The following is a 12,849-nucleotide window of genomic DNA, read 5'->3' as shown; positions in this document are numbered from 1 at the left end:
TAGATATACATATATTCGTTTTCACATTCTTTTTCATTAGAGGTTATTACAAGATATTGAATATGGTTCCCCATGCTATACAGAAGAAATTTATTTTTTATCTATTTTTATATATAGTGGTTAACATTTGCAAATTGACTCAAACTCCCAAATGTATCCCTTCCCACTGCCTTTCCCTGATAACCATAAGATTGTTTACTATGTTTGCAGGTCTGTGAAACAGTTTCTTTGGTAATGGACCTATAAGAACATGTAAATTCAGGAGACCTGGGATGGTTGTCTTCGGACAAGCATGAGGCCCAAGAAATGGAGAAAGCAGACGTAAGGGAAGAAGATGAGGAGGCTTGCAGGGAGCCAGGAGATGTCGCAGAGGCCTGGAACCTTTTTCCTTAGGAGCCCGAGGTGGCCCAGAAGCATTCCAAACCTTGTTACCACAGATATCTGAACTCATTCCTTATGTTTTTTGCTATTAAATATTTCACCTCTTCTTGCTTAAGCTAGCTTAAATTGGCTTCTATAACTTACAGCCAAAGAGTTCTAATTAATGAACCTATAAGCACTGTTCTCATGATTGAAAGCTTCCAAATTCACAAATTCACTGGCACTTTCTTCACAATTTCTTTGCTGTGCAGGCTGGTAGTATTTTTGTGCTTAAACTAGCTTTACAGACATGTTGCTTACATGGCCCGCTTCTTTTCTGAGTAGATAACACTTTACACTGGACACTAAAGCTAACAGATGGAATGCAAATGATCTCATCTTTCTTTAGGTGTGGCCAAGCATGGACAGGTTGCCAAGTCATGTCAAACAGGGTGTCCTTCCTCACACGTCTCACACTGAGTAGCACACACATGCCTTGACTTTCAGCAGACACACAGCTCCTCCCTTCTAGTCAGTGTGGGTATTATGAGCTGATAGTAATGATGCATAGAACTCTCTTTACATGAAGAGGTATGTCGAGTTTTATGTTAGTATATGAGCTTCCATACCTCCTCCCCTATTTTCTTCCATAACCTTAATGTCACTAGCTAACAGTTATTGAGATTTTACTATATGCTAGGCACTGTGCTACACGTTGCATAAATTTTCCCATCGCTTTATACAAAAGGAAAATAAATTTGCTTAGGCTAGCTCAGATTGTCTTCTGTAACTTGAGGCCAACGAGTTTTAATTAATGAGCCTAAAGGCTTTGTTCTTCTGATCTAAGAACATGCATGGTCAGCTCTAGCCTGCAGGCCTACATTGTGTCCTCTGATGGTTTCTTTCATTTAACTGGTGACTGTTACATAGAGGGGAACCAGGAAGAACAGCATCTGTCACAAAGAGCAGGATCTTGCAAAAATAACAAACCCAGCCTCGATACCCTTCTGACTCTGAGTCTACCTGCCCACTTGAATCACTACATTGTACCATTTCCTACCATTTCACTCGCCAGATTTTATTGTAACGGTGTGTTATATCAATAAACTATGAACTTCTTGAGGGCAGCCTCTATGTCTTATTCATTTTATTGCATGAATGCATGAATGAATGAATGCATTATTGAGGTAACAGACATAAAAGTGCTTAAAATTATATTTTAAAGTGATAGAAAATAAATGATTTTACCCAGAGAACAATGATTTTAGTCTCATTTCTCCCTCTTGTAAAAATGGCCTTGAGCTTTCCAAGCTTCAGTTTTTTATTTGTTTGATGGTGTTCTATGGACCATTACGGAGACTCATATGGAATATTTCTGAATTCAGTTTGGAAACTACATATTATAAACACAGGAGAATAAAATATTAAGTTTGAGAACTTGAATATGTATCAGTCAGGCGAGTTTGTCTGAATTTGAAAGAAATATAAAAGGTGACCTATACTCAAAATGAATTATGTTCTTTTTGAAGCTATAACGTAATCTGTGCTGCACAGTCTCAGTATAGAACTTGAAAACATAAAATATGAGTATTACAAGTAGCTTTTTCTGTTATTTGCAGAATGAGTATGTTACTGACAACAGGGAAAAACCAAGGAAATAATGGTGACGGCAAATCTGCTGCGCCTGCTGGGGGACAAGTTGTGTCCGTCCCCCCTTGTCCTTGTGTCATTTTCTTCCTTTCCCGGCACTTAGGCCTCTGAAGGTGGCTTCTCATGGCCACAACTCCTCAACACACAACTTCCTTACTTATCTACTTCCACTCTAAATTGTGGCTAATGTGCTTTTAGGTCATAAAGTGTTACATCTTTCAGGGAGTGAAGGCATTTCAGCTTGCTTTTTCAGGGGGCAGAAGGCTCTCCCCCAAACAAAACACCCTCATGCTGCAGACTCAGGCCTTACAACTGGCTGTCAGGAGGAGAGCCAAGGATTTTGATTTCTAACCTCTTCCAATCACAGCTGAATAACGGTACTCGTTTTATTCTCAACTGAGTCTGGCTCTGAATACACAACACCCTTCTCTCTTCTGCTAGAAATCTGTATTTATGAACTGCGAATCCTCCAGCTCCACCCATAATTCCAGGAAAGCACACCTTACTTTCTCAGCTTTTTCCTCATGGGTCTCGTCTCAAATCTGACAATCAATGTTTGTAAGCCCAGAGATCTGATAAAATCAGTAGTAAGGGTTGTGGTTTTGGACTTTAATTAAAATTCCTCCAAGTTCCCAGCTTGATTTTCCATCTTTTTATTTTAACCTCAAGCAGCACGTATGCAGCAAAGGGAGGACCAGCATCGACCTCAGCCAGCACACCCTTCAGAGCCGGCACTTCATTATGAGAGTTGTCAACTGATGTCGAACGGCTCTGCTGCAAACGGCACGGTTCTGGGTCAGGCTGCCCAGCATGAACCATATGATCTCAAGCTTACAGTTTCAATTTTTCTTTCTCTGTCGGCTCCTTTCTCAGATATTACAAGTGAGCTTAAATTTCTCCTCTAATATACAACTCTTCCCTTTTACCTGGCCTCCTTAAATACTATCTAAACTTCTTAATTCCTTTAATGACAAACTCCTCAACTTACTGCAATAACAATTCTAACCATATCACACCACTGAAATCACTCCAGGGTAACCAGAGAGTCTCCACCCTTGGGGATCCCAAGGATCCCAGGTTCTTTCTTCTTGAAACCATCTGTTATGGGCTGAACGGTTGTGTCCCCCTCCAATTCCTGTGCTGACATCTTAACCCCTCACTGTGACGGCATTAGGAGTTGGAGCCTTTGGGAGGTAATTAGAATCAGATGAAGTCATGAGAATGGGGTCCGCATTAGTGCTCTTATAAGAAGAGACACCAGACAGCTCCCTCTCCCTCCTTTCCCCTTCTCTGCCTCTTTATGCTCCACACTTGCACAGAAAATTGGTCATGTGAGCACTCAGCTAGAAGGCAGCTGTCTGCAACACAAAGGGAGAGGTCTTACCAGAACTCAACCATGCTGGCACCCTGATCTTGGACTTCCAGCCTCCAGAACTGTGAGGAGATAAATGCCCATCATTTAAGTCACCCAGCCTGTGGGATTTTACTATGGCAACAGAGTATGGCAGATTAAAATGCAGTCTCCTCGGTTTCCTTGACGCTGCAATCCCCCTGTGTCCCCTATTTTTTAAATTTCCTTTTGTTTATTGCCTTCAGATTTTCTTTATTTATCGTATCTCTTAAATCTAAGTGTTCCCTAACGCTCTTCCTCCCACTTTCTTTTCTTATGTCATAATCACTCTTTGGGCCACTTTAAATATTCTGACAATTAAGCCTCAAATCTAGAGTTCTGGCTCAGATCTTTCTCTTGAGCTCCTGACTTAAATTTTAAAATACCTTATGGATACCTCTATTTGAATGCCTTTACAGAATTTTCAGTTGATAGGTCTGAACCCCACCTTATCAACACTTCCCCAGTCCTAGTCCTGTATTCCCTGTCAGACGTTCTGGTAGTTGCTGTTTTTTTTCCAGTTACCCAAACTCAAATCATGAGGGCTGCACTCTATTGTTCATTCGTTTCTTCCTCTCTCAAAATCAATAATCCAGTTCTGATGACTTAAGTTCAGAAAACGTTTTCATAAGCATACTTGGGATTTGACTTTTATTTCACTGCTCTAGTTTAAGCCTTTTATTTTTAAACTGTCATTTTGATTATCGTAACACTGTTAACTAGTCTTTCTACAGTCAATCTCTTCCCATAAAGCTTACACATGATCATAAAACTTCACAAAAATTGTTAATGCATCTTGTAGTTTATCTAAAAAGTATCCAATTACTTCTTAGAAAATTCATCATTATCTATAATCTGTCCTCTTCCTGCATTTTAAATTTACCCAGCACTATACCTCTCCATGTACTTTTCATAACAGATTCCATATTGTGGCCCAAAAAGTGCATTAACATTTCTAAATCTTCACTTATACTCTTTTCTACATGTGAAATGGTCTCTTCATAGCACAGTTACTTTTGTTGAAAAACATCCTTTGAGGTTAAGTTCAAATGCTGCTTTTATTAAGCAGTTTTTCCCCAGCCTTCCACAGACACTACTGCATTTAGTTGGACTTGATCTCTTTCTTCCCCGGACACTCAAAATGTCATATTGGTTCTCTATTATGGCATCTAACCCAGTATATTTAGTTATACTTGTGAGTGTCTCCCTTACTATATTGCAAGATTGATGCAGTCCATGCCTGCCTCTTACATCTTTTTTTATCCAAAATATTATCCAGCACCATATCAAGTACCTAAGTATTCTTACGAAGCATATGTTACTGTTGAAACAATAATTGATTGAATATGTGAAAGAATAAACCATAGATGCACCACAAATGTTACTCTCAAGTAGCGAAACTCTGTGACAGTTACTCAATAAAATTCTGATATTTACTATAAAATCAAGTGGAAAATTACAATGACTTTAAAGCCATTGATTGTATGATTAAGGGAAAAATTATTTTAAAATGACAGCTTTTCTCCTTTACCAGCTAGAATAATGAATGAGTTCTTTCTGTGAAGGAGAACATGTTATCTGTTTGATTATTATGTCTGTTGGCACGCTGTCATATTTCCTTGCATAATCAAAGGACGAAAGACTAATTGTGACGCTTACCCAGGGCATAATCACTAATACTGCCGGCCTACTTACCTCTTCTTGTGGACAAAAAAAAAAGTTTTTTTTTCTAGCAGACCAAGAAGAAAATTCCCTCAGAGTATCATTCCATTTAGTATTTCGCTTAGCTTTTGCAGTCACTAAAACCATGTATTCAAATGCTTAAGAAACAATCACAGAAACATACAAATATTCTACTTACTTAGAAACTTGTGTTTTAAAATTACTTCCTTGCATCAATCTGATTACTTTTTTTGTGATTGTAGTTGTTTTTAGTTTTGCATGAAGTTATGCATGCAAAAAGTCATAGAAGTGTTTGTCACATTTCAGCTCCATGTGCCCTCAAACTGTTTGGCACTCACTAAGGTTATTTATCCAAAAAACAAGTAGAAATGTTACTTTGACATTTAGCCATTGATATACATATTTCTCAAAGAAGGCACATCATTTACATAATGTTTTAATTTTTCAATTGCATAACATTAACTCATTTTGCTTTAAAAGGAAGTGATAAGTAACGTGTATCTAAATTATTTGTTTAATTATAAATGTCTGTGGATTTCTATGTTTCTCCTATTGCCAAGAAAGAGAATTTAACCAATATCTTTATGTTAGGTTAGGCCTATTTTCCCATTAAATACGTTAAATTAACAGCTAACGGTAATAAAGACATCAAAGATAATTGTGTTATTCAGTCGATCTTCCATGGTAGGATTATGCCTAATGGGATTTCTAACTATAAGTAACTCAAGTGATTCAAATATCCAATTTATTGATTAAATTCCTCCTAAACTACATTTCAGAAAATGTAAATGCAAGTGCTCAAACCTTTGGTTGTGTCAGATATCTGGCTGTGAATAATTGGAATCTGGCTGTGGACAATTGGAAGTCAACTTTGCAAAAACAGACACACAACATCATCCCTCTCATGTACTCAGAAGCAGGCTGTTATGAGAATGCAGTTGGACTTGCAACTTCTCAGAATAATATTCAAACAGATAGATCAGTTGGAAGCTCTTCATTACAGCATCTGTTCTGTGTTTATAGCTACATATGCAGACTGCCGAACACCCACAGTGCACCATAAACGCAGGGATTACACATCCAGAATGGTGATAAACTCATTGGGTGATGTGTTCTCCAGAGTTTTCAGCCCCTTGCTTCAGTTGGCAAAACTCTTCTAGATTTTTGTTGCTGTAGAAAATATTAGATTGTTTGTGGTTTTTGGAACTTTGGAGACAAACCAGGAAATCATAAAATAGCAATAAAAAGGTAAAAATATAGGCACTGAGATTATTGTTATATTTAAAAATTACAGTCTCACAGAGTTACAAGAGAAGCAACAGCAAAGTAAGTGAGAAAAATGAGTAAATAAATGGTTTTTCTCCACAGAAGTTTAGCCTCAGATACCTTCTGTGGCTCAGCTCAGCTGTGTGGTAAAGTCCAAGGTGCACCACACAGCTACGAATTGTACTAAGGTACCAATTGTACTAAGAAAGTGTCATGTTAGAGTTACTAATTAGAATTAAAGTAATAATCGGACAGTACTTGATAAATCACAGCTAACAGCTGAGCAATGCATTAACTGGTAAAACAGTGCTTCCTAGACAACCAGTCTAATTCAGACCATGCTGATTTTTCTCTCAAAAGCATGATTCCAAATGAAATTGACTTCTAAATTCATTAAATAATAAAGAGAATATTCTCAACTTCTAAGGAAAGCAGTCCCAAGTGTGAGATGATAATCAGCGTATACATAATACCTGGCTACTGTGGAAATGATAAGCCAACTTCATTCTATCCCAGCAGCCAAGCAGTGTGCACTAATGATTAGTCGCTGTTCTCATGGACAAGTGCCCATATCGGTCTGTACACAGAACCATTGCGAGAGCTGCCAATATGCATATTCCTGAGGATCAGCACAAGAAACTTGATCATATAGGTTCTCTCTTCTCATTAATGGTTAGAAAAACAGCTTTCAGAAATGACTCATGACCAAAAAATCATATGAAAGCTTCTGAGGGCCCATAATAAAGTCAGAAAACATGGAGCTCCGTCATGGTGGATGATGGAATGGAAACTTCATAAAGCTATACGGGATGGGATAAAGGAAATCTCTTAGTCTCTAAAAACATTCTAGTTTTAAGAGCGTTTTTCTCCCTTCTTTTCATTTTGTTTCCTCTCAGTCCTCCCCTCTCAGTGATAATTGTCATGACGCCATTGTGCATCTGGACTCTGTGGCTGTGGTCTATTTTATCTCTCATTTCATGGCACTGTTGTTTTGCTTTCGTGCTTGCTGATAACTCCCTGCCAGGAGGCTGGAACTGAGGGGATGTTGGCTAGCATAAAAATCAGGGCAAGGGAATTAAAAAATGACTAAGCAACTTTTATGATTAGCATCTCATAAAGAACTGGAAATTGATAAAGCAAGAAGTAGATGTAAATGATTGTCTTCATCTTTGCTGAAAAATTTAGGGATGTCTTTGAAATAATGATAAAACTTGGTGGACTTCAAAAATATATTTTCCCATAGACTCCCTCATCTGATCTTCAAACCAATTCTATGATTTCTGTAAAAGATGCCCATGGTTCTGCTTGACCAGAACCCAGACGTTTAAGGCATGCAGATTTTTTGACATGTGTTTAGATGAACAATTTCATGTCAGTTAACACTTAGGTAAAGAATGGCTAACAAAGTGGAATTTACTTGAGAATCACACGAATCCACAGTGACTTTGTGTCCTCACCTACAAAAGCAGGGAAAATAATATCCATCCCCCTCAAGCTCATAAACCTTGCTGACTCGTGCAGGTGAACAGACTAGTTATACAACAATGTATATGTCACAATTATTACTACTAAAATTCTTCACTTTAAAAGGACTGTTTCAAAAAGTAGAATTAATCCTACTACTGGGGAAAACTGTTTAATTTTTGGATAATTCAATTACCATTAGAACGTCAAGCATTCACGTTATTTTAGAAGATGTAAATGTGACATGAAATCTGTTTTCATGGGTCTCAGAGATAGATGATGCATGCAAATTTTAGCATATGCTTCTTTGCAAAACAGACCAGGAAGAAGACAGGAATGTGTGTATTACATAAATTGCTCAGAAGAATTACCAAAATAGAAATAATCTGGACTTTGATGCTCATGCTGCTTCTCAAGTTTGGGGCTCTTTACCTTTATCTGGTTCCTTATTTCATTAGGTGCTTTATGGTTAAGAAGCCGTTCTAATCATGACCTTGTAGTAGAGATAGGTCAATTCATGAGGAGTATTATGGAAGTTTATAATACACATGAAAGTTCAAGAAATAAGAGGGGCATGGTCAGACAGTTGTTTAAGGGAACTTATTTCGGGACATACTTGGTGTGTAGGTGCAGTCAAATTTTGAGAGTCAAATTTCCCTAGGTCCTTAATTTCCTTCCTCTCTGACCCAGATGAGTAACGGTGTGACTTCAGAGTGATAAAGATAAATCAGAAACTATCTCCAACCATAATCAAAACTAGGAATTAGAACTAGAGCTTGTATCTCTGACCAGACCCCAGAGATGTGCTCATGCTTCACAGGAGGGGCCCCATGTGGAAGGAAAATGCTGGAGGCTGAAAGGAAGCTGCCAATTCTAGGTAAGAATAAACATATACCCAGCTGGTTGCTGCTTCATGCTTCTTGCTCTTTCAAAGAAATGGAAACAAAGAAAACCTTTAGTACTACATGCCTACTGCAACCAAATGTGAGATTTGAAAAAAAGAAAAGATTACAAAAGGAAATGAAAAACATTGGGGAAATGGAAGAACATGACTTAGTCAAGTAGAAGAAAACAGAGAGAGAGACAAAGAGAGACAAAGGAGGCAAACCAGGGTCGGATAACTCACTTGGCATTCCCTGCCCCTGGTTTCTTTCTTCGGAAAATGTTGAGGAAAGTGTTGGAGCGGCAGGGCAGCTTGCCATCGCCAACATGCATGCGGACCACGTCCGAGGTGGTGAAGGCACTGCGGACATTCCTCTCGGGCTTGGCAATGATGATGTACATCTTAGGAGTGAACATGCACCCCAGGGCCACCGTCACACTGAGGCTCACTGCAAAGCAGGTAGTTATGATCTTGTAGTTGCTCCCAAAGTAAATGGGCACGAAAGCCAGCCAGATGATGCAGGTGGTGTACATGGTGAAGGCGATGTATTTGGCCTCATTGAAGTTGGCGGGCACGTTGCGGGTCTTGAAGGCATAGTAGGTACAGCTCATGATGAGGAGTCCATTGTAGCCCAGAGGGGCCACCACACCCAGGTTGCTGGTATTGCAGATAAGGTAGACCTCTTTGATACTTGGGTAGGACAGGATGGGCATAGGGGGCTCCATGATGATCAGGGTTACCACCAAGGTTAGCTGCACACTAATCAGAATTGAGGCGATGATCACTTGGGCCCAGGCGCTCATAAACCTGGGCTTCCGGGTGCAAATCTTCTTCTTGCTGCCCGCCAGGATGCGTGCAATGCGATTGGTTTTGGTCACTAAAGCAGAGTAGCACATGGCAGAGGAGAGGCCAACCAGGAGGCGCTGGAGGTAGCAGGATGTGGTGGTCGGTTTGGCAATGAGAGTGAAAGGGCACACGTAACCGAGGAAGATGCCGGCCAGGATAATGTAGCAGAGCTCCCGGCTGGAGGACTTGACCACTGGCGTGTCCCGGTACAGCACAAAGATGAGCGTGACAAACAAGGTAACGAGGATGCCCAGGCAGGAAAAGACAATGGCTATGATGGATTCTATGTTGCTCCACTCCAGATAGCGGACAGGAATGGGTTCACAGCCTGTGATGAGAAAAATAATTTTAAAATGAAGATTTTTGCTGATCAATAATAACAGTGCTTACTAGTCACCAGAAGCATAGATATATTTGCATCTTCCTTGATTTATGCTATTTTAATTCATTTTTTTAAAAAACGCCTGTATATTACACAAATAAAGATACACCATTGTCTTCTCTGGATAACTATGTTCCCAAACCTAATGTCATCATAAGCCTAACATGACATACTTAAGCTTATGAAAATAATCTTTTCTTCTAACACCAGCATCACAGATGGATGCCGCTCCAATGGATGGAATTCAGCTCTCTACTTTCAGAAAAAAGGAAGAAAAAGAAGGGAACTAAACTGTGTTTCCATCGAAGGTTAAATGGTCAGAATGTAATAGAATAAGTTAGTAAGAAATAAACTAACAAAATTTTAATTATTATGTGGCTATTGTCCAGAGGCAAGTCCAGCTCATAGACACATATTTGTTTCTTGGCCAGCAAAGTATTTTAAACATACATTTCATTTGAATTTTTTAGAAGAATTTAATTCTCCTATTTACCACATATTATATTGCTCACTCTAAGTCTCACCCCTTTAGCTGTATATGATCTGTCTGAGGGCCTTTGAGTTGCCAGCCTCTAACAGACATACCGAGGAAGAAAGAAATCTCCCCTCACCTACCCCTTGAAAGGAGGAACAGCGCTGCGTTCCTAAATGCCTGGCTTATCTTTTCCTTCCAGAATAAAGTCTGTTTTGTGTTTCACAGAGAGAAAAACGTTTGTCAGGTTCTGGCTACAACCCGTTCTCAGGATTTTGTGTTTGGTCTGGGCCAGTATTGCCCAAATTGTGAGAATAAAAATATGTATTTCCATACATTTAGGAAAAGACTCCTTGTTCTGTAGCCATGAGAGCAAGGAACCACCAGAATCTGTTTTAAACCTGTTCAGTCGTTCAACAAGAGCTCCCCTCAGCGAACACAGCTTCTGCATGTTAACCAGTCAGCTTCTGATAATCACCCAGTCAGGAACAGGCTCACATTAATACCTGAGTGCCAACCATTCACCAACACACGCTCCTAATGACCATGGTGGCCTCTCTCTCCTGGGTCAGGAGGTTTGTCTATGTCAAAGTCTCAACTTCTTCCTGGAAGAACTTCTGCTTCCAATAAAGTCACATTTCAATGCTAAAGCTTCTCATGTCCTTAATACAGTTTAGAAAGATGACTAGATAGATAGATAGCTATTTAGAATAACAATGACCATTATAAGGGACTTCTGATGTAACACAATCAATAAAGTATAATACTGAAGAGTGGCTGTAGACAGATTAGGAGATACAAGACTGAGTAGTCAATTCTCAGCTCCTCTAATTGGCACACTGAGATTGCTAGATAAAACCCAAATTCCAATGTAGTCATTGTCAAGGCCTCTGTAACCTTCTGAAAGCTATCCTTTTTGCATTTCTCTTTTTCTATACAACCCGGTTTTGCAAATGAGCTATTCTGTCTTTGGAGTGCTCATTAGAAAAGAATACTGCATTTTAAATTGCTAGAACACAAGTCAGATCTATTGAAGTTGAATTAAAACCCTGTTCTAGAGCCAAATTAAGAGCTATAATTAATGATTTTCCTAAACTTCAGGGATATAGGCAAAATATTTTCTGCACAATTCAGGATTTTTTATTAGATATGTATTGTCCTGCACTTCAGATATGTACCAATTAATTCAATCAATTGTTAGCCTCATGGAGGAAAATTTTGAAAAGCAGTAGGTTATAAAAGAGAAGATTTAAATAACTCAGTGGTGTAAAATTTTAAAAATAAAAATAGAAAATGCATTACATAACGCAATTTCAGAAGCTTTTCTTTCAATAAAGTTCAAGATAAAGATGAAAGATAGATTTTAGGAAACTTTCATGTAATTCTGGGGTAGACTCAAAAGCTGACATAGGAAGGACTTTATCTTCTCTGTAAATGGGCTCACACCTGAATTAGGGCAATCAAATTGTTAAAATGTTAAATGTTAAAATGAAAAATTACCAACAAAGAAAATATCCAATATATGACTAGACATTTCCAGATAGACTCAAAAAGTAAATAAACTAGGAATCAGTGTAATTATGGATCTTTACGTAAAATATCTAAAAGGGCCTCTATTCCTCATGATTTGGGAGTCTACAGATAAGAAAATCTACTGCTGCAAATAAAAGTATCATTTAAAGAACCATTGTCCTAGAAAACAAAAATAAAGAACCATTGTCCTAGATTAGCTAAAACTAAGGACAACTGCCTGAAATCCGTGTAATGACAACTCCATGGGAGACACTGGCTCCCAAGAACTCCCTGTCCACCCTCTGAACTCCCAAGGGAAGCATTGCCTCTTTCTTATTGATATAGATGACTTTTTATCCACCAATAATCTCACTATTAATAGAACATCAGATACCTTGGTTTGATAAAGCCATTCAAATCGTGAAAACCTTTAACAGTCCTATGCCCCAACATACAACTGGTACTTTGAGCTTATTATTAGAAAGATATGTTATTCTCAGTGACATAAAACGTGCAAATTTAATATGTAGGATATACTACCAGACAAGATGTGTTACAGTTCTTACATATGGTCAAATTATAGCTGTTTTTTTTCATGAAAATACCTACACTATGTATAATTTAAGGCATTACCCAAGTAATAGCTTTTGTCGCAGAATTCCTATGGATAAAAGACTTCACAAAAATAGCAAGATGGGTTGAAACAGGGCACATACACACACAGAGTATCACAGGTACCTAGGTCTTTTTTTTTGTATAAATAAGAAAATGCTGTACCATGATCTGGATGTATTAACAGCATGGTACACATGGAAACCATTGTTCATCATGGTAGGCAACTTCTAAGATGGTCCTCAAAGATCCTCACCTCCTGGGACTCATGTCCTTGTGGAATCCCCCTTCTTTGAGTATTAAAAGGCCTATGACTTGCTTCCTTTCTA

At 38.6% G+C, this 12,849-nt stretch overlaps 1 protein-coding gene across 1 annotated transcript in view; it reads right to left on the bottom strand.

Moving 5' to 3' along the window:
- The window catches only part of GRM1 (glutamate metabotropic receptor 1), a 380,989-nt gene that overhangs the window by 23,668 nt on the left and 344,472 nt on the right, over positions 1 to 12,849 (bottom strand). Inside the window, exon 10 of the mRNA XM_031679979.2 lies at positions 8,940 to 9,870. Coding sequence (XP_031535839.1) covers positions 8,940 to 9,870 — 931 coding nt within the window. The remainder of the gene's footprint in view (positions 1 to 8,939; positions 9,871 to 12,849) is intronic.

The sequence above is a fragment of the Vicugna pacos genome, chromosome 8 (assembly GCF_048564905.1).
Source record: "Vicugna pacos chromosome 8, VicPac4, whole genome shotgun sequence".
Lineage (NCBI taxonomy): Eukaryota > Metazoa > Chordata > Mammalia > Artiodactyla > Camelidae > Vicugna > Vicugna pacos.
Note: the sequence above shows the minus strand (reverse complement) of the source record. Positions and strands in the feature narration are given on the sequence as shown.